Raw genomic sequence first — 19,741 nt, 5'->3', positions numbered from 1 at the left:
AGTTTTCTTTCATTTTCATCTGTTGTCAATATTTTTACTGTTAACATTCTAGAAATCAACAAGCAACAGTTTGCTCTGTTTCTGTTTTCCACGTCATAAATCACTTGCTTTGAAACCACCTTGGTAACCTTGTGATAGAGTGCCCGCTTCGAATGATCCCCAGTCGTGTCATACCAAAGACGTAAAAATGGTACTAGTAGCTTCCTTACTCAATGCTCAGCATTAAGAGGTCAGTGCTAGGACTGATCAGCCTGGTCTCAGTATAACGTGACTGGGTGGGTTATCATGTCACGTGTCTATGGCTTGATATTCCAGTGAGGCAGCACTATAAAGTTAGGCATTGTGCTCACTGGTACATGTAGACACTGTCATTTATATGACTGAAAAATTGTTGAAAAAGACATTAAACCCAAACACACACATGCACACTTGCATTAATTTGTTGGAAATGTATTAACATATAGAGTGTTTGTACTAATGATATGATTACAGAGGAAGTCAGTGTTTGAGGACGAGGAAGCTATGACAAGGATCTATGGAAAAGCTTCATACCAGAAAGGACGTACCACCGTGAAAGACCCATACCTCCACTTCCAGAATACAGCTAAACAGAAACCATCTAGACAGACTGTTCAGCCTGATGTCAAAGGTTTGAAAATACAGACCAGTTATTCTCTAAGTCAACAGTGATAATTATTTACTTTTACAGGCTTTAGTCTAATGCTTTCTGTATTTTAATATTTTGGCTAATTACGAGTTATTTGTTATCACTTTAATAAAATTTTGCTGAGTTCAGACTGGAACTATTTACAAAAAAACTTTGAAGAAGAAGGCTAAATTTTCCAAGTCAGATAATGACCATATTAGCAACAAAAACACACTGACTTCAAAAATGTTCATGTATATATTGTTTTAGGTACAGAAATGATGTCATCCAAGACACAGACCTCAGGGGGTGGTGTAAGACAGTTCTACTTCAACCCGTCCACTGGTACATACATTCCTATAGCATCAACTGCTGCAGCGGGTAAATTTATATATACACATGATTTATTTTCCTACATAATGTAAATTTGTTAGAAGATTGTTTTTTGTTTTGTTCATTCAAATGTGCAATATGTAACTTACTGTTAAGGATCTGTATACATCAGAACATAAATGTTATAGCCCCCATAGCAATGACCGTCTGTCAGTTTGTCACACATTCTTGTCCTACAATTTTCATCCAGTTGAAATGAACTTGATTAACATTATCAACATGAAGTGGTCATGCACAATTTTTGGTACTTTCACGTCCAATTATTGTACCCCCCGACAACAAAGTTGTAAGGGGGGGTAAACTGGTTTCAGGTTGTCTGTCCGTCTGTCAGTAGACACAATTTTGTGCGCACCATCTCTCCTCATCCCCTTGACACAATTTAATAAAACTTCACACAAGTGATCAGTAACAACAGTAATTGTGCATAGGGCATGTTAGGTTCTTTCCGAAAAAATAATTGCAGAGTTATGGGACTTTGTTTTTTGTTACTATACTATATACATAGACACAATGTTGTGCACACCATCTCTCCTCATCCCCTTGACACAATTTAATGAAACTTCACACAAGTGATCAGTAACAATAGTAGTTGTGCATGGGGCATGTTTAGTTCTTTCAGAATTTTTTTTTGCAGAGTTACGGGACTTTGTTTTTTTTTACTATACTATATACATAGACACAATCTTGTGCACATCATCTCTCCTCATCCCCTTGACACAGTTTAATGAAACTTCACACAAGTGATCAGTAACAATAGTAGTTGTGCATGGGGCATGTTAGTTTCTTTCAGAAAAAAAAATTGCAGAGTTACGGGACTTTGTTTTTTGTTACTATACTATATACATAGACACAATCTTGTGCGCACCATCTCTCCTGATCCCCTTGATACAATTTAATGAAACTTCACACAAGTGATCAGTAACAACAGTAGTTGTGCATGGGGCATGTTAGGTTCTTTCCGAAAAAATAATTGCAGAGTTATGGGACTTTGTTTTTTGTTACTATACTATATACATAGACACAATGTTGTGCACACCATCTCTCCTCATCCCCTTGACACAATTTAATGAAACTTCACACAAGTGATCAGTAACAATAGTAGTTGTGCATGGGGCATGTTTAGTTCTTTCAGAATTTTTTTTTGCAGAGTTACGGGACTTTGTTTTTTTTTACTATACTATATACATAGACACAATCTTGTGCACATCATCTCTCCTCATCCCCTTGACACAGTTTAATGAAACTTCACACAAGTGATTAGTAACAATAGTAGTTGTGCATGGGGCATGTTAGTTTCTTTCAGAAAAAAAAATTGCAGAGTTACGGGACTTTGTTTTTTGTTACTATACTATATACATAGACACAATCTTGTGCGCACCATCTCTCCTGATCCCCTTGATACAATTTAATGAAACTTCACACAAGTGATCAGTAACAACAGTAGTTGTGCATGGGGCATGTTTGGTTCTTTCAGAATTTTTTTTGCAGAGTTATGGCACTTTGTTTTTTGTTACTATACTGTATACATACAGTCTATATACATAAAGTCCACATAATTATGCAATCTTGTGTGCGTCAAATTGCAATGTACTGTGTCAGTGCATGCGGGGGGTACATTCATCACTTTTAGTGATAGCTCTAGTTTGTTCTGGAGCTAGGGCACTCTTTGGACTTTGAAATATTAAAGCTTCATGAGAACAATAAAGTTTTCCTACAGCTTCCATCCAAATGCAATGAAAATTGATAAACATCATCAACCTGAAAAAAAAACATGCATATCATCACAATTTTCATGTCTGATTATTTTTCTGGAGTTAGGTCCCTGTAGTGAACTTTATTTATTATTTTGTGAAGCATGTGTCCTACAATGCCAACAACTTTCTTGTTTCCATTCAGCATGTGTCATACAGTGATAACACCATTCTTGTTTCCATTCATTCGTGCATTGTCAGTTACTAGCAGACACTGGTAAAGTAATCTTGGGATAATTGACAGTTAAAAGAATTTGCTAAACACTCTTAATAGTGATGGGGTATCCTCGACCCAAATGAATGATTTATGTGAGCCTTTCGAAAATATTTTAGCCAAAACAGGGTTGTTTTCTTACATGTGAGATACCAGCCAGGTGACTTGCAAAAAGTTTGTAGTTGTACACAAGTATCCTTTGGCACCTGAATATCCTAAAAGGTTATATTGGGTCTTCCATCACCAGTAAGACTGAAAACTTACCATACTACCTTACCAGTACTTGTTTGTATATCTTCTTGTCTAATAACAATCTCACCATTCAAGGTATTTGCCTTGTCTTACAGCACCAATACCTGGCCAGCTGATTCCCATGGCTGTACCTTTAGGTGGTCCAAGGATGGATATTGGTCTCACTGTGCCATCTTCCATGACCTCTACTCCAGGTCCTATGACCTTTAACCCCATATCCCAGGTTACAGCAGAGGGCAATGTTTCTATGGTTTCTGTGGGAATGGAGGAGGAGGACAGGAAAAGCAGACCAGAACTGGGAAAACAGGTTTGACTAATTATAAATTTTCAACATGTTTATATATGAACAATAATCTGAAATTGCTTGTGTTAATAATGTGATGTTGCACCTTATTTTTGCTTGATGCAGAGGCTTGCAAAGGGGACTGTTGCTGTGTGAGGAAATTTCTGTTCTAATTCCTTTAAAGTGACACATCTGTTACCAAGACCTTGTAAGAGTTTATACCTTGCAAGAACTTTAAACTGGCATTGACTTTCACAATTTCATTGTGTAATTTTAAATTGTATTCAGTATGATTATCTGTCAGTATGTTGACCTTAACTTAAAAAGCAGATATTTTGACTTGTTTCTTTATACAGGTTTTCATTGTAAATAATTTTATAAATAAGTAATTTACTATTTCGTTACCCAGGTGTTACCAGCAGTAGACATTGACACAGATATTTCAGAAATTTCTGAAATTATGGAGGAAGAACCTGTACAACAGCTGAGGGCAAGGACACCCGAACCTAAACCCAAGAAACATGTCCAGATTGTATCGCCCCGGGGCACACCCAACAAGACCCCAGGGAGGTCACCAGCCAAGGCTCATTATGAGGTGGTTTATCATGAGGTATGTATATCTTAGTGAATCAGTCATGAAGCCAAACTCTGTATCATGGGTTGCCATTTAAGCTCTTTTATCAACATGAAAAGAATAAACAGTATTTTAAACAATATCAGTTTTTGTTTTCTGGTGATATTCTATTAAAGGGGACATACATTACTGTAGAGTCATATTTTCATGAGACATTATTGAGAAAAGAGGTTAATGTTGAAATGAAATGTTTACAAAGTATATAATCTGAGAAACTAAATATTTCCTTCTTACCCTTAAAAACATATATATCCTGGACAGAAAATCGCTTCATATTTTTAACTGTTCATGTGAAATATTTAGGATCCAGATTCAGTTGATCATGAGGATAGAGAGAAAGTAGAGGAAGAAGAAAGCATCACCATTTCTCATCCTGCAATCACTAATTCTGTCAATAATCATGAAAATCATAATAGTGTAAGCTTAAATGTTTGTGTGTCAAGAACAGGTAGTTTTGTTTTTATGCCCCCGAAGGGAGGCATATAGTTTTTTAACCGTCTGTCATTCTGTCGGTCTGTCAGTCTGTCCGCAATTTTCGTGTCCGGTCCATATCTTTGTCATCGATGGATGGATTTTCAAATAACTTGGCATGAATGTGTACCACAGTAAGACGATGTGTCTTGCGCAAGACCCAGGTCCGTAGCTCAAAGGTCAAGGTCACACTTAGACGTTAAAGGTCATTTTTCATGATAGTTGGGCGTGTCCGGTCCATATCTTTGTCATCCATGGATGGATTTTCAAATAACTTGGCATGAATGTGTACCACAGTAAGACGACGTGTCGTGCGCAAGACCCAGGTCTGTAGCTCAAAGGTCAAGGTCACACTTGGACGTTAAAGGTCATTTTTTATGATAGTTGGGCGTGTCCGGTCCATATCTTTGTTATTTATGCATGGATTTTAAAATTATTGGGCATGAATGTGTACCACAGTAAGACGACGTGTCGCACGCAAGACCCAGGTCTGTAGCTCAAAGGTCAAGGTCACACTTAGACGTTAAAGGTCATATTTCATGATAGTGCATTGATGGGCGTGTCCAGTCCGTCCATATCTTTGTCATTCATGCATGGATTTTAAAATAACTACGCATGAATGTGTGGCACAGTAAGACGACGTGTCGCGCGCAAGACCCAGGTCCGTAGGTCAAAGGTCCTAAACTCTAACATCGGCCATAACTATTCATTCAAAGTGCCATCGGGGGCATGTGTCATCCTATGGAGACAGCTCTTGTTAATGTGTGCTTTGGTTTGCAGCACTATTTTAGCTGTCACTTGTAGCATTACATCCAAGTGTTTGTAGTTAACCAGTTATGTTTCCAGAAGGGTTCATATTTACCAGTCATGGACAAAGTGACTGTCACTTCTACCATTATGTTACAGCTTTGGTTTTAGTGCTCATGGTTTACCAGTTTTCATTTAATTGTGCTTTTTTGTTGCAAAGTATTTTTGTCAGGTTTTGCCTTTAGAAGTTTTAAAAAATAGGTTTATATTTCAAGTGAAAATAATTTGTTGGACAAAAAACTAATTCAAAGTCGTGTACATGCAGTTGAAGTTACCTTCATGTTGTTAGATTATGCATACATTGCATAATGTGAAAAACAGTGTTAATCTCAGATTTTAAGAACAGCGCTTACTGTTACCTTAAATAAAATTCTGTAAATTTTGCTATTGGGTGACTTACAGTATTTTGTAGAAATCATTTTAAAATGTTAAATGGAAATGTTAAAACTTTGCAGTCTATTGAAGTTTATCATAAACACTTCCATAATGAAAAAATATTCTTTGTGGAACAACAACTACTGTACAACAAACAGACTTCAGTCTTTCAAGTTATATATACTCTAGAGAGTTTGTACTGAATGTTATGTCCATCAGTGTCTAGGTCAAGTACTAACTTTCACAGAGAGTACATAAAGAAATCACTTTTGACCATTATAATTTGGTTTAATTTTAATCTTTTGCACATAGTGGTAATTGTAACAATATATATTTACATGAGATTGTGACTTATGAATCGTGTGAACTGCGGTGCTTATAATATATAAACCCAGTGTGATATTTTTCTTGATATTTAGATGAATTAGTTATCGGTAATGATCTCAGTACAGTCTCTGTTTGATATTTCATCTGCTTTGCTAGCATATCTTTCTGACATCAGCCTGTCTCATAAAGTTGTTTCAATATATTCATGTATGCTTATTTCTAACGTGGTTGCTATGAAACCAGAAACCCTTAAGCTAGTTTCTATATTTACATTTCTCCTTTTAACTTTCAGCATTATTATAACAAATGAATAAGTCAATCATTTATATATAATGGTATATCTGCTTAAAGTTAGTTCCTTTATGATTTGGTTTAGACATTTAAAAAGATGGCTCCATATGAATACACAATTATCAGCGGCAACATTGAAGTCTTTTATGAACTTCACCCAAAGTAGTTTCAAGTAGCTTTGAGAAGAAGAGTATTAGACATATAAATTGATAATACAATGCAGTGTTTATCACAATTAGTTTCATTAAGAAATTGTAACGAAACGGGCATGTCAGAAGTATCAGTATTACCAATGTCGATGTTTTTACTAAAAAGCAAACAATATGACATCTTTATATGCAGTATTTTGGTACTTGAACATATGCTGGTTTTTAAACTGTTACCGGATATATGTACTCAAAGTTAGCCGTACTCAAAAATCAGCTGGTCTCATTAATAAGCCACCAAATCCTTACGAAAATTTAAAATAAGCTGCGGCTTATTTTCGGGATTTCAGAGTATTTGTGTGAGTACAAGCTTTGGTATTGGTATAATGTCACATATATTTTGATCTGAAACATGTTTCTTACTGTTTTCATTTTCATATAGTTGTCTTTTCTATATATTTCATGCACATATTGAAAAATAACTCGCATTTGTTTCTTTCATACCAATCATTTTTTTATAAGTCATATTCTCTTACATATTCAATATCATTGTTATTTCAAATTGAATTTACACTGGTTCCAGGATGACACCATTGTAGATGAGGATGCTGATGTAGAATCAGCAATAGGTTTGGAGTTGCCTGGGTACCAGCCAGAGGAAGTCCCTGAAGAACAACATAATGGACCCGCATTCCCTCCAAAACTTCCATCTGCTGACAGACAGTTGACCTCTGACCTCATAGCAGAAGATATTAGGAGAAGAGATATTCTGCAGAACAAGGCTACTGAATGGTACAGTTTAACAGTTCAGTTATTTGCAGTCAGATACTAGACACAGGTTTTTAGACCTTCATCTGGTTAATAAGTTGCCTCCTACATTCTTGCATACCAAAGGCTTAACATGGTTCCCTGCCTAAAATACATTTTGCCAATATTTTTAGAATGTTTACATTTAATTTACATGTTAAAGGTGTCAGCCAGTCAGAAGTGTTTTGATAGATCCTTTAAGTTGTGAACATATCAAAATCGTCTGTGAAAAGCATGACCATGTACCTTTCAATATCGGCACTGAATTACAAGAAATGATTTAGTTCATTTTAATTAATCATATGACCAAGATCTGTGTTATTGAAAATAAACTTCAGCAAAACAAAATAAAGATACTTTTTAATAGTAACTAGAATATCCATTTTAGGTATGCTCATAGTAGATTTTTGACCAGTAATGGTAATTTATCATGATAATTTAACTTGTAAGTACTAGTAAAGATAGAAACATCACAGACAAAAAGCAACATTTTGAGTACTTACATATGCATCTGTTGCAAAAAATATTTTAAATAAGGTGATAAGAACTTAACATTTGAATAGTATAATTTTATAAAAAAAGAAAATTACAAAAATGTACTTGCTTTTAGTATGATTTAATGCCACACACTATATTTTTAATATTAACATATTTTAATCATTGTTTTCTAGGATAGAGCAAGAATTGATGGCCAGAATCATTACTGAGGTTTACTCCCTGAAGGACACAGAGGAACCCCACGACCTCAGTCATGTTGTGTCTGAGACGTCAGAGGACAGTATGGCAGAGGAGAAGGAAAAGTCCATGTTTGGTAAAATCATCGTTTTGACTGAGTAACTTAATCTCAAAACTAAATAAAACTATGCATGTATAAGCATTGGCTATTGCACTACAGTTTTGCTTCAAACTTGGTAAAGGAAAAAGACATTTATGAATGTGCAGCTAAGAAGACCTAAAATCACTTGCCTCCCATCTTTTTAGATTCAAGCCGTGTTTGGGTTGTCATGTTAGGAAGCCATCCAGCTGGCTTGAAGTAACTGAGTGGTTGCTTTTGTTACATCTGACTCCAGAAATGTTTATCATTTTGTATGTGAGCAACACAGAATAACCGTAAAAAGATAAAAAGTAAGGGTTGATAGGAAAGATAACTGTTACTTAATACCTGGCATGTATGAACAAGAGGACCATGATGGTCCTGAATCGCTCACCTCTTCCCACATGACCCAGTTTTGAGTATGACGTCGTTTTTTCTATTATTTGACATAGTGACCTAGTTTTTGAGCTCATGTGACCCAGTTTTGAAACTGACCTAGATATTATGAAGATAAAAATTCTGACCAATTTTCATGAAGATCCATTGAAAAATATGGTCTCTAGAGAGGTCACAAGGTTTTTCTATTATTTGACCTATTGACCTAGTTTTCGAAGGAACGTGACCCTGTTTTGAACTTTACCTAGATATCATCAAGGTGAACATTCTCACTAATTTTCATGAAAAATATGGCCTCTATAGAGGTCACAAGGTTTTTCTATTTTTATTCCTACTGGCCTAGTTTTTGACCGCACGTGACCCAGTTTCAAAACTGATCTAGATATCATCAAGGTGAACATTCAGATCAATTTTCATGAAGGTCCATTGAAAAATATGGCCTCTAGAGAGGTCAAAAGATTTTAATAATTTTAGACCTACTGACCTAGTTTTTGACCGCAGTTGACCCAGTTTCAAACTTGTGACCTAGATATCATCAAGATGAACATTCAGACCATCTTTCATACAGATCCCATGAAAAGTATGGCCTTTAGAGAGGTCACAAGGTTTTTTTATTATTTGACCTACTGTCCTAGTTTTGTAAGGCACGTGACCCTGTTTCAAACTTGACCTAGATATCATCAAGGTTAACATTCTGACCAATTTGTATGGAGATCCATTCACAAGTATGGCCTCTAGAGAGGTCACAAGGTTTTTCTATTTTTAGACCTACTGACCTAGTTTTTGACCACACATGACCCTGTTTCAAACTTAACCTAGATATCATCAGGTTGAACATTCAGACCAACTTTCATACAGATCCCATGAAAAATATGGCCTCTAGAGAGGTCACAAGGTTTTTCTACTATTTGACCTACTGACCTAGTTTTTGATGGCACATGACCCACTTTCAAACCTGACCTAGATATCATCAAGGTGAACATTCTGACCAATTTTCATGAAGATCTCATGAAAAATATGGCCTCTAGAGAGGTCACAAGGTTTTTCTATTTTTAGACCTACTGACCTAGTTTTTGACCGCACGTGACCCAGTTTCGAACTTGACCTAGATATCATCAGGATGAACATTCAGACCAAATTTCATACAGATCCCATGAAAAATATGGCCTCTAGAGAGGTCACAAGGTTTTTCTATTATTTGACCTACTGACCTAGTTTTTGAAGGCACGTGACCCAGTTTTGAACTTGACCTAGATATCATCAAGGTGAACGTTTTGACCAATTTTCATGAAGATCTTGTGAAATATATGGCCTCTAGAGAGGTCACAAGGTTTTTCTATTTTTAGACCTACTGACCTAGTTTTTGATGGCACGTGACCCAGTTTCGAATTTGACTTAGATATCATCAAGTTGAACATTCTGACCAATTTTCATGAAGATCTTGTGTAATATATGGCCTCTAGAGAGGTCACAAGGTTTTTCTATTTTTAGACCTACTGACCTAGTTTTTGATGACACGTGACCCAGTTTCGAACTTGACCTAGATATCATCAAGATAAACATTCTGACCAACTTTCATAAAGATCCAATGAAAAATGTGACCTCTAGAGTGGTCAAAAGCAAAAGTTTACGGACGGACGGACGGACGACGGACACCGCGCGATCACAAAAGCTCACCTTGTCACTTTGTGACAGGTGAGCTAAAAACAAATTTACCAGATATATGCATTGTTGAACAGCATTTTTGTTTTAGACTCCAGATATGATATAATAAAATGTAAGAATTCACAGTTTTGCAAATCTTTCAGCTATAGATGAAATCCTATAAGCCAGAAGTGTTGGAAATATTTAACAAATTTCTATACTAAACAGATGAAAGTGTGAAATTTAAATCTGCAGAAGAAAGTTTTATTCTCTATTTTAGTAATGGATACCATTGGTCACCGTGGGATGCAGCTGTTTATTGATGCCGGATATCCAGTAGATAACAGCCTGGTCAACAGACTGGTTGAAGAAGTCCTGCAGGAGAAAGTTCGAACCATGCTAGGACAGAGACCGGACTCTGAGGATCAGACACAGGTTAGGGGACAGCCGAGGGTCCCTGAAGATGGTCCTGAATGGGAAGAGCCTGTTTCAGAGGAAATGGAAGAGGTATATAGTTAGTTTAAGATTAAATCTATTTATTGTAAATAAAGAGAATGCAGCCGAATTCTGCTCTCATTGGGGTACAATATAAAGAAATCTGACTGGTACCAGATAGACACTTTATACACATACCAAATCTCACCTCCAGATTTTCTAATTTAATTACTACTTAAACTAATGCAGATACTGGAATATTCCAGCTTGGACAACAAATTGAATAGGTGAACATTGGCTGTCTTATGGACAGGTCTTGTTTTATTTAATTCAGCTTTGATTCGCATATGAAAGAATATCTGAAATTGTGCAAATGGCACTCACTGTTCTAAAAATATACTTTTCTTACAAGTGTTGTTATTTCATCATTTTGTATGCTTGTATTGTACATTTCCAGCCCTCTGTGCATCAGGCTAATGTTAGTACTCCTGAACCAACTCCAAGGGCAAGTCCTAGATCATCCCCACCCAGACGAGTTTCTCCAGCCCCAACCCCAGTAGCTTCACCCCCTGCAGGAACCCCAAGGATGGTACAGGAAGTGCTCGAACCCCTAGAACCACCGCCACCGGTGGTTCAGCAACCAGTCATACAATATATAGAGCCAGAATCTGAACCAGAGAGTTCAGCATCCTATGATATTAAGGACGAATTGGACAGACTTGCAGGTATCAAAACATTTTCTACAAACAGGGACTATTTAGATTGCCAGTTGAGAAATAAAATTTTCATTTTTCAATATGATGTTCCACAGAAAATTTGACATGACATAATGTGACATCCAAAAGTTTTGAGTTGATAAGACAAGGCATACTGAAGGTGGGTGTTTCTTCCCAGGTGCCAGCCTGTGATAGAATAATGCACAGATGGGCACCTGGGGTCTTACGCCACCATCAAAAACTGGAAAGTCACCATATGACTATAATTGTGTCAGTGAAACGTTTAAACGAACTAAAGCAAAAATGTATTACATAAAAATTGTTTTCAAAGTTGTGACAGGCTGCCTTTATTAAGAATTTCACTCAGGAAATAACTGTGAAGTTCATAATAATATAGCAGTACATGTTTATATATAATGAGTTGGCCGTAAGGATCTTGCCTGCCTGCCTGTGTACAACAGGTTTTCTTTCCTACCTAGCAGGAAAAGTATACATTTGCCCAATCACATGTCAAGGATATATATTCTATTTAATATAGATTATACTTATCCTAGGGAATAACCTTATCTTCAGTAGTGTATACTTAAGTGGCGCCGCTATAGTACTAGCACTATTGCGGCATTATAAACTAGCTATATACAAATGTGAAGAGATACATTTGATCGGATAATTGCATACATTTTCTCACCTGGAAATTGAAAAAATCTTATTTTGCAAAAGTATAAGAAAAGGCTTTTATAGATATTTGAACAGTTGTTGCAATATTACAATATAGCCTGTCTCAAGCACGTCTCTCCATAGACTTTAATCTTCCTGGCAGTGTATGCTCTTAAGAGGCTACAGTCAAATATTGTTTATTTTTCAGAAAAGCTACAGCCAGATGTAAACGTTGGTGCCAGTATTCAATCAAGACATGATATAGCAGCGCCTCCAGAGTCGCCCAAACCTGAACCCGAGCCCTTACTACCAGCCAGACCTCTCACACCACCAGAACTGTCTCCTAGATCTGTGCACGAGGAACCATTCCTGGTTTGTAGATTGAATACATTCCATCTTTCTACTTTTTAGGGATGGAGTGTGGGGGTTAATAATCTGTAGAACTTTGATACAGTGAACAAATCAGTATGTGGCAAAAATAAAGGTTTTTTTAGTTCAGTATTATTATTATTTAAAGAGATGCTTACATGGGAATTTAAACATGCTTGACATGACCACAGCTATATTCAGTTTTTGTGTAATTGAACAAAACATGTAACTCTATCTCTGATCTTTGTCGGAAACTTTTCGATTATCAAATTAATGTTAATATGATAGTTGTGTACATATTATTAAATGAGTTTTTAATAACTATAATTTTTAGCTCACCTGTCACAAAGTGACAAGGTGAGCTTTTGTGATCGCGCAGCGTCCGTCGTCCGTCCGTCCGTGCGTGCATCCGTGCGTAATCTTTTGCTTGTGACCACTCTAGAGGTCACATTTTTCATGGGGTCTTTATGAAAATTGGTCAGAATGTTCACCTTGATGATATCTAGGTCAAGTTCGAAACTGGGTCACATGCGGTCAAAAACTAGGTCAGTAGGTCTAAAAATAGAAAAACCTTGTGACCTCTCTAGAGGCCATATATTTCACAAGATCTTCCTGAAAATTGGTCAGAATGTTCACCTTGATGATATCTAGGTCAAGTTTGAAACTGGGTCACGTGCCATTAAAAACTAGGTCAGTAGGTCAAATAATAGAAAAACCTTGTGACCTCTGTAAAGGCCATATTTTTCATGGGATCTGTATGAAAGTTGGTCTGAATGTTCATCTTGATGGTATCTAGGTCAAGTTTGAAACTGGGTTACGTGCGGTCAAAAACTAGGTCAGTAGGTCTAAAAATAGAAAAACATTGTGACCTCTCTAGAGGCCATACTTGTGAATGGATCTTCATAAAAATTGGTCAGAATGTTCATCTTGATGATATCTAGGTCAAATTTGAAAGTGGATCACGTGCCATCAAAAAGTAGGTCAGTAGGTCAAATAATGAAAAAACCTTGTGACCTCTCTAGAGGCCATATTTTTCATGGGATCTGTATGAAAGTTGGTCTGAATGTTTATCTTGATGATATATAGGTCAAGTTTGAAACTGGGTCAACTGCAATCAAAAACTAGGTCAATAGGTCTAAAATTAGAAAAATCTTTTGACCTCTCTAGAGGCCATATTTTTCAATGGATCTTCATGAAAATTGGTTTGAATGTTCACCTTGATGATATCTAGGTCAGTTTTGAAACTGGGTCACGTGCGGTCAAAAACTAGGCCAGTAGGTATAAAAATAGAAAAACCTTGTGACCTCTCTAGAGGCCATATTTCTCAAGAGATCTTCATGAAAATTAGTGAGAATGTTCACCTTGATGATATCTAGGTCAAGTTCAAAACAGGGTCACGTACCTTCGAAAACTAGGTCAATAGGTCAAATAATAGAAAAACCTTGTGACCTCTCTAGAGGCCATATTTTTCAATGGATCTTCATGAAAATTAGTCAGAATTTGTATCTTGATGATCTAGGTCAAGTTCAAAACTGGGTCACATGAGCTCTAAAACTAGGTCACTATGTCAAATAATAGACGTCATACTCAAAACTGGGTCATGTGGGAACAGGTGAGCAATTCAGGACCATCATGGTCCTCTTGTTTTGTTTGTTTACACGTAAATATCCTACATTATAAAAATTAGGTATAATTGAAATACTGTGAAATCATTAATTTTTGTGAGGGACTAACTTTTTTGAGTTCATAGTTGAATCAATCCAGAAAAATTTAACCAAATGAAACAGTAAAATTCTCATTCATTTTTATGTTCAAAGTCCAAACTCCGTGAATTTACATCCCCACAAAATAGCCGTTTTGGCTAAAACCACAAAAGTTCGTGTCCATTAAATTAAATGATTTCACAGTAAATTATATTGAATTAACGCACTATATACATAAAATGAAAAATGTTGTGTTTGTTATTGCACAGGTATCTCAGATGGCTGTCCCAGCTGGAGCCAGTATGGATCAGACTCATTCCAGAATCTCAAAAACGAAAACAGAGTCACCAAAGTCAGCCACATCACCACAGGTAACAGAGATGGCTGAAGAAGAACTGGCTGAAGATCAACCTAAACCTGTGTATGTACTTAACATTATGGTGTACATCGATACAGCTATTGGATTCTTGTACATTGTATTTGGCTTTCCAGTTCCTTTGTAAATGTTTTCTTGTTCAGTGTGTAAGGAATCATGAAACTACCTTAATTAAATCTTTGTCTAGACCTTAAAGAAAAAATTATAACTCTACAGTTTTTGTGGAGGTGGTGGGACCAAGTAATTGACGTTGCCAACTTTCAGTCACTTGTCCTGCTGCCACTGTTGTCTTCAGCTTCGGAATCTTTTATGATCGAACACACTTAGTTTCTAAAATAATATTTTATTTTAAGTTCCTATCTTAATGGAAGTTAGGAAAGAGAAGTATCATATGTAGTATTCATCTTGCTTTCTTGTTTCTGACTGCATAAGTTATGTTACAGTGTTTTTACTGTTGCCGAGACTCAGACAGACAAGGTCGAGGAGCAGAAACCAAGAACTCGTTCTCCATCTCCAGCCAAGACAAGGAGTCGTACACCGTCTGAGTCGAGTTACACGGAATCTTCATCTATATCTGATACATTTAACGAGTGTGTCTCAGAGGGTCAATGGCTTATCAATAAAAGTGATGGGGAAGTGGCTGACTTCCCAATAGATGAAGGTTTGTATAAATTATTATATAAATTATAACTTATCTCTCAGACAAGTAATAGAGCAGTTTAAATCAGTCAGTGATCAGTGACAAATTGAAGTACTGGTAAACAAATTTAGCAGATAGAGGAAACTAATTTTAAGTTCAGGTCATTCTGGAATAATTTGTTGGAAAGATTATTCTTGCATGGAAAAACTTCTTAAAATATATTGATTAGGTAAATATTGATTTTGTTTGTGTATGTTTACAGTTGCAGTAAGAGAAAGGATGATACGTATGTCCCAGAAGAGGGTTGATGTCAGCTCAGCTAGTACATGGAAAGATATTGATGATGTTGACTTGGTAACCAATTATTTACATTCCTGTTCATGATTATTTGTTTGTTTGTTTTGGGTTTAACGCCGTTTTTTAACAGTATTTCAGTCATGTAATGGCGGGCAGTTAACCTAACCAGTGTTCCTGGATTCTGTACCAGTACAAACCTGTTCTCTGTAAGTAACTGCCAACTTCCCCACATGAATCAAAGGTGGAGGACTAATGATTTCAGGCACAATATTGTTTATCAAATAGTCACGGAGAACATACGCCCCGCCTGAGGATTGAACTCACGACCCCGCGATCTGTAGACCGACGCTCTACCTACTGAGCTAAGCCTGCGGGCTGTGTTCATGATTATGTCTTTAGAACACCTATACAGATCTTTTATTAAAAATTAAAAATGTGTATATATATAACTTATTTAGCATTAGTTGATTTTTACTGAGGAGGCACTTATCAGTGTCCATTATGTTTGTTCACATTCTCACAGAAGCTGGACTTACTACATTTATGTCCGGTTACATTCTCAATGAAGCCGGACTTCCTATGTCTGTACATTATGTTTGTTAGCAATCACACAAAAGTGGGACTTCTATGTCTTTACATTATGTTTGTTAGCAATCACACAAAAGTGGGACTTCCTATGTCTGTACATTATGTTTGTTAGCGATCACACAAAAGTGGGACTTCCTATGTCTGTACATTATGTTTGTTAGCAATCACACAAAAGTGGGAATTGCTATGTCTGTACATTATGTTTGTTCACATTCTCACGGAAGCGGGAATTGCTATGTATTTATATTGCATCATGTTTACATTTACATTTACATTCTCAAAGAAGCTGGACTTCCTATGTCTGTACATTATATTTGTTAGCATTCTCACAGAAGCAGGAATTGCTGTGTCTGTACAGTAATGTTTATTCATATTCTCACAGAAACCAGACTTACAAAAGTCTGAAGTCTGTACATTATGTTTGAAAGTGGGGCTTACTATGTCTGTACATTGTGTTTGTTAACATTCTCACAGAAGTGTGGCTAACTATGTATATACTTATGAGCAAAAATATTGTGAAATTCTCTGTATTGCATATGCAGGAGGAGACAGACCTGTCCCGCAGTGAGGGAGAGTTTCTTTACAAGACCGAGTTCCCGCCAGAGAAGGACCCAGTCCTAGACATGTTGGCTCGATTACAGAGTGCTGCCCCACAGTATGGCATGTATCAGATGTCACATAAACAGGTAACACTATTTTAGCTTTTCCCTGAACTTGTGCTATTAGGCAGTCTTGATATAAGTTGACCAGTAATCATACTTGTCACGGAGGAGGGAGGTTATTCATCAAAAGTAGGTAACCTTGAGCTTTAGTTCATTTCTTTACCCTCCAATCCACGTCTTTCAAAGTAGGATCTGAAAATTCTCAGGTATTTATAGAGTTACAGCTATACTGCATTACAAAGGAGGGTTTGAATACAAGCGTCTCATGTGTTGTCATATGTATATAACAAAATCTTGATGTCATTCAATACAAATGGCAGGAAAATAGCTGAATAAGGGTTATTCAAGGAAATGCTTCTAGACTTTAAAATGTATTTTTGCCATTTCTAGGTAACAGATGTCCTCAGTACAACAGGTAAGAGCGAGGGAGAGGTGATCCGTGTTGTCCCTGCTGGCCAGCAACAGTACATTCCTGAACGAGACATGAGGCATGCTGCACCTACACGTAGCAAGTCGCCTCGAACAAGGTCACCAGAGGATGGAGCTTCATACCAAAGAGGTGTGTCCTCACCACAGAAAGACAGGAGTTCCAAGAAGCGTTCACAGTCACCCGGTTTCAGGACTCAATCACCCACTAGAGTTTCATTTGAAGGTTTGCTCACAATTCACAGTGCACTGATTTCTGTAAACTTTTCTTTTGGAAAAAAGGCTTACTTACATAATGTCTTGAACCAGGCAAAAAAAATAATCAAGGCTAAAGTATAATCTGTTTAATTTCTGAAAAGAAAACATCTCCAAACATGAATGATGTTATAGAACTGCATGGCATGGCTAAGATATATTTTAACAACACCCCTGGAAAGAAATGTTTTCTAATACTTAAATCTTTGACATGTCAGCGCTAATTTGTTACAAGTTTTTAAAAAAATTCTTTATGCCTTATGTTCCAGTGGAAAACACTTTATACACATTATGTATATATTTATTATACTATTTCACTTGCAGATTGATCACAGACACTGTATTATGTTTTTGTTCACAAATATTGTAATGGTGACTGTGTTAATAATTGAAGTAAATGAAAAAAATCATTGAAGAATTTAGGTTGTGATAGAATTTACAGACAAAACAGTGGTCAACACATAAGAGGATCAGCTGTTAAGTTCAGCTAAATTTAACAGTCTTCAGATTTATTCCTTTTTTATTTCTTTTTAAACAAGTGTTTTGCATAAATCATGTTTTTGCATGTACATTTACAATAAGGTTCAGAATAAAATTGAATGGCATTTGCAATGAAATTTTTAATTTACAGTAGGTAGGCCTTTGTAAAGTCCACATTTATTTTTTGCTGTTCAGGTGACTTGAATGACCAACAGAGATCTGTTAGTCCAACCAGAGGTATCCTGAAACGCAGCTCCTCATTTGACAATAATGCTCAAGGTCAGCCAATGAGAAGAGAGGACACAGATGTTCCAGTGAGGGATTCTGGGAGGTCTCACACACCAACAGGAAGGCTAACACCAGGTGGAAGGCAGCCACAAGCTAAAGGCATGATTGGTGCAGGAGGCAGAACAGCCCAACAAGGTCAGTGTTGCACATAGACAGCTCTTGGTTTAAATCGAACATGCTCACAGTTTTCCTGTAAAACCATGTATCATCTTCATCAGAAGATGGCATCTTTACTGATAAAAGATATTTCACCAGGTTCACATTAGATTTAGCGAGATTCTGCTCTATGTTATTCTAACAGTTTCAGGTCTGTTCTTTTTACCTCACCAGAGCCAAAGGCTCAGGGTGAGCTATTAGGATCAGTCACTTTCCGGTGTCCGTAAACTTTTACTTTAGAAAACATCTTCTCATAAACCGCTAGGCCAATTTCATCCATACTTCACAGGAATGTTCCTTGGGTGAAGCTCTACAAAAATTGTTCAAAGAATTGAATTCCATGCAGAACTCTGGTTGCCATGGCAACAGAAAGGAAAAACTTTAAAAATCTTCTTTTAAAAAAACAGAAGCCCTAGAGCTTAGATATTTGGTGTGAAGCATTGCCTAGTGGACCTCTACCAAGTTTGTTCAAATCATGACCCCGGGGTCAAAATTGACCCCACCCCAGGGGTCACTTGATTTTACATAGGAAAATCTTTAAAAAATCTTCTTCTCAAAAACCAGAAGCCCTAGAGCTTAGATATTTGACGTGTAGCATTGCCTAGTGGACCTCTACTAAATTTGTTCAAATCATGACCCCGGGGTCATAACTGACCCCGCCCCAGGGGTCACTTGATTTTACATAGGAAAATCTTCAAAAATTGTCTAAAAATAAACCAGAAGGCCTAGAGCTTAGATATTTCACATGTAGCATTGCCTAGTGGACCTCTACAAAATTTGTTCAAATCATGACCCCGCCCCATTGGGTTACTTGATTGTACATAGGAAAATCTTCAAAAAATTTCTAAAAATAAACCAGAAGGCCTAGAGCTTAGATATTTCACATGTTGCATTGCCTAATGGACCTCTACAAAATTTGTTCAAATCATGATCCTGGGGTCAAATTGACCCCACCCCATTGGGTTACTTGATTGTACATAGAAAAATCTTCAAAATTTTCTAAAAATAAACCAGAAGGCCTAGAGCTTAGATATTCGACATGTAGCATTGCCTAGTGGACCTCTACAAAATATGTTCAAATCATGACCCCAGGGTCAAAATTGACCCCGCCCCAGGGGTCACTTGATTTTACATAGGAAAATCTTCAAAAATTTGCTTAAAACAAACCAGAAGGCCTAGATCTTAGATATTTGACATGTAGCATTGCCTGGTAGACTTCTACAAAATTTGTTCAAATCATGACCCCCGGGGTCAAATTGACCCTGCCCCATTGGGTTACTTGATTGTACATAGAAAAATCTTCAAAAATTTTCTAAAAATAAACCAGGTCTACAGCTTAGATATTTCACATGTAGCATTGCCTAGTGGACCTCTACAAAATTTATTCAAATCATGACCCCCGGGGTCAAAATTGACCCTGCCCCAGGGGTCACTTGATTTTA

At 36.7% G+C, this 19,741-nt stretch overlaps 1 protein-coding gene across 3 annotated transcripts in view; it reads left to right on the top strand.

Moving 5' to 3' along the window:
• The window catches only part of LOC123523113 (protein TALPID3-like), a 140,335-nt gene that overhangs the window by 115,532 nt on the left and 5,062 nt on the right, over positions 1 to 19,741 (top strand). For 2 of the 3 annotated variants that reach the window (XM_053545578.1, XM_053545576.1), the window contains exons 18-33: positions 493 to 649; positions 917 to 1,027; positions 3,352 to 3,563; positions 3,949 to 4,149; positions 4,477 to 4,590; positions 7,174 to 7,382; positions 8,069 to 8,208; positions 10,532 to 10,758; positions 11,144 to 11,411; positions 12,268 to 12,431; positions 14,401 to 14,552; positions 14,951 to 15,168; positions 15,410 to 15,501; positions 16,575 to 16,718; positions 17,085 to 17,346; positions 18,051 to 18,278. In XM_053545578.1, coding sequence (XP_053401553.1) covers positions 493 to 649; positions 917 to 1,027; positions 3,352 to 3,563; positions 3,949 to 4,149; positions 4,477 to 4,590; positions 7,174 to 7,382; positions 8,069 to 8,208; positions 10,532 to 10,758; positions 11,144 to 11,411; positions 12,268 to 12,431; positions 14,401 to 14,552; positions 14,951 to 15,168; positions 15,410 to 15,501; positions 16,575 to 16,718; positions 17,085 to 17,346; positions 18,051 to 18,278 — 2,899 coding nt within the window. The remainder of the gene's footprint in view (positions 1 to 492; positions 650 to 916; positions 1,028 to 3,351; positions 3,564 to 3,948; positions 4,150 to 4,476; positions 4,591 to 7,173; positions 7,383 to 8,068; positions 8,209 to 10,531; positions 10,759 to 11,143; positions 11,412 to 12,267; positions 12,432 to 14,400; positions 14,553 to 14,950; positions 15,169 to 15,409; positions 15,502 to 16,574; positions 16,719 to 17,084; positions 17,347 to 18,050; positions 18,279 to 19,741) is intronic. The other variant, XM_053545585.1, reaches the window with a different exon arrangement.

Source organism: Mercenaria mercenaria, chromosome 1 (assembly GCF_021730395.1).
Source record: "Mercenaria mercenaria strain notata chromosome 1, MADL_Memer_1, whole genome shotgun sequence".
Taxonomy (NCBI): Eukaryota; Metazoa; Mollusca; class Bivalvia; order Venerida; family Veneridae; genus Mercenaria; species Mercenaria mercenaria.
Note: the sequence above shows the minus strand (reverse complement) of the source record. Positions and strands in the feature narration are given on the sequence as shown.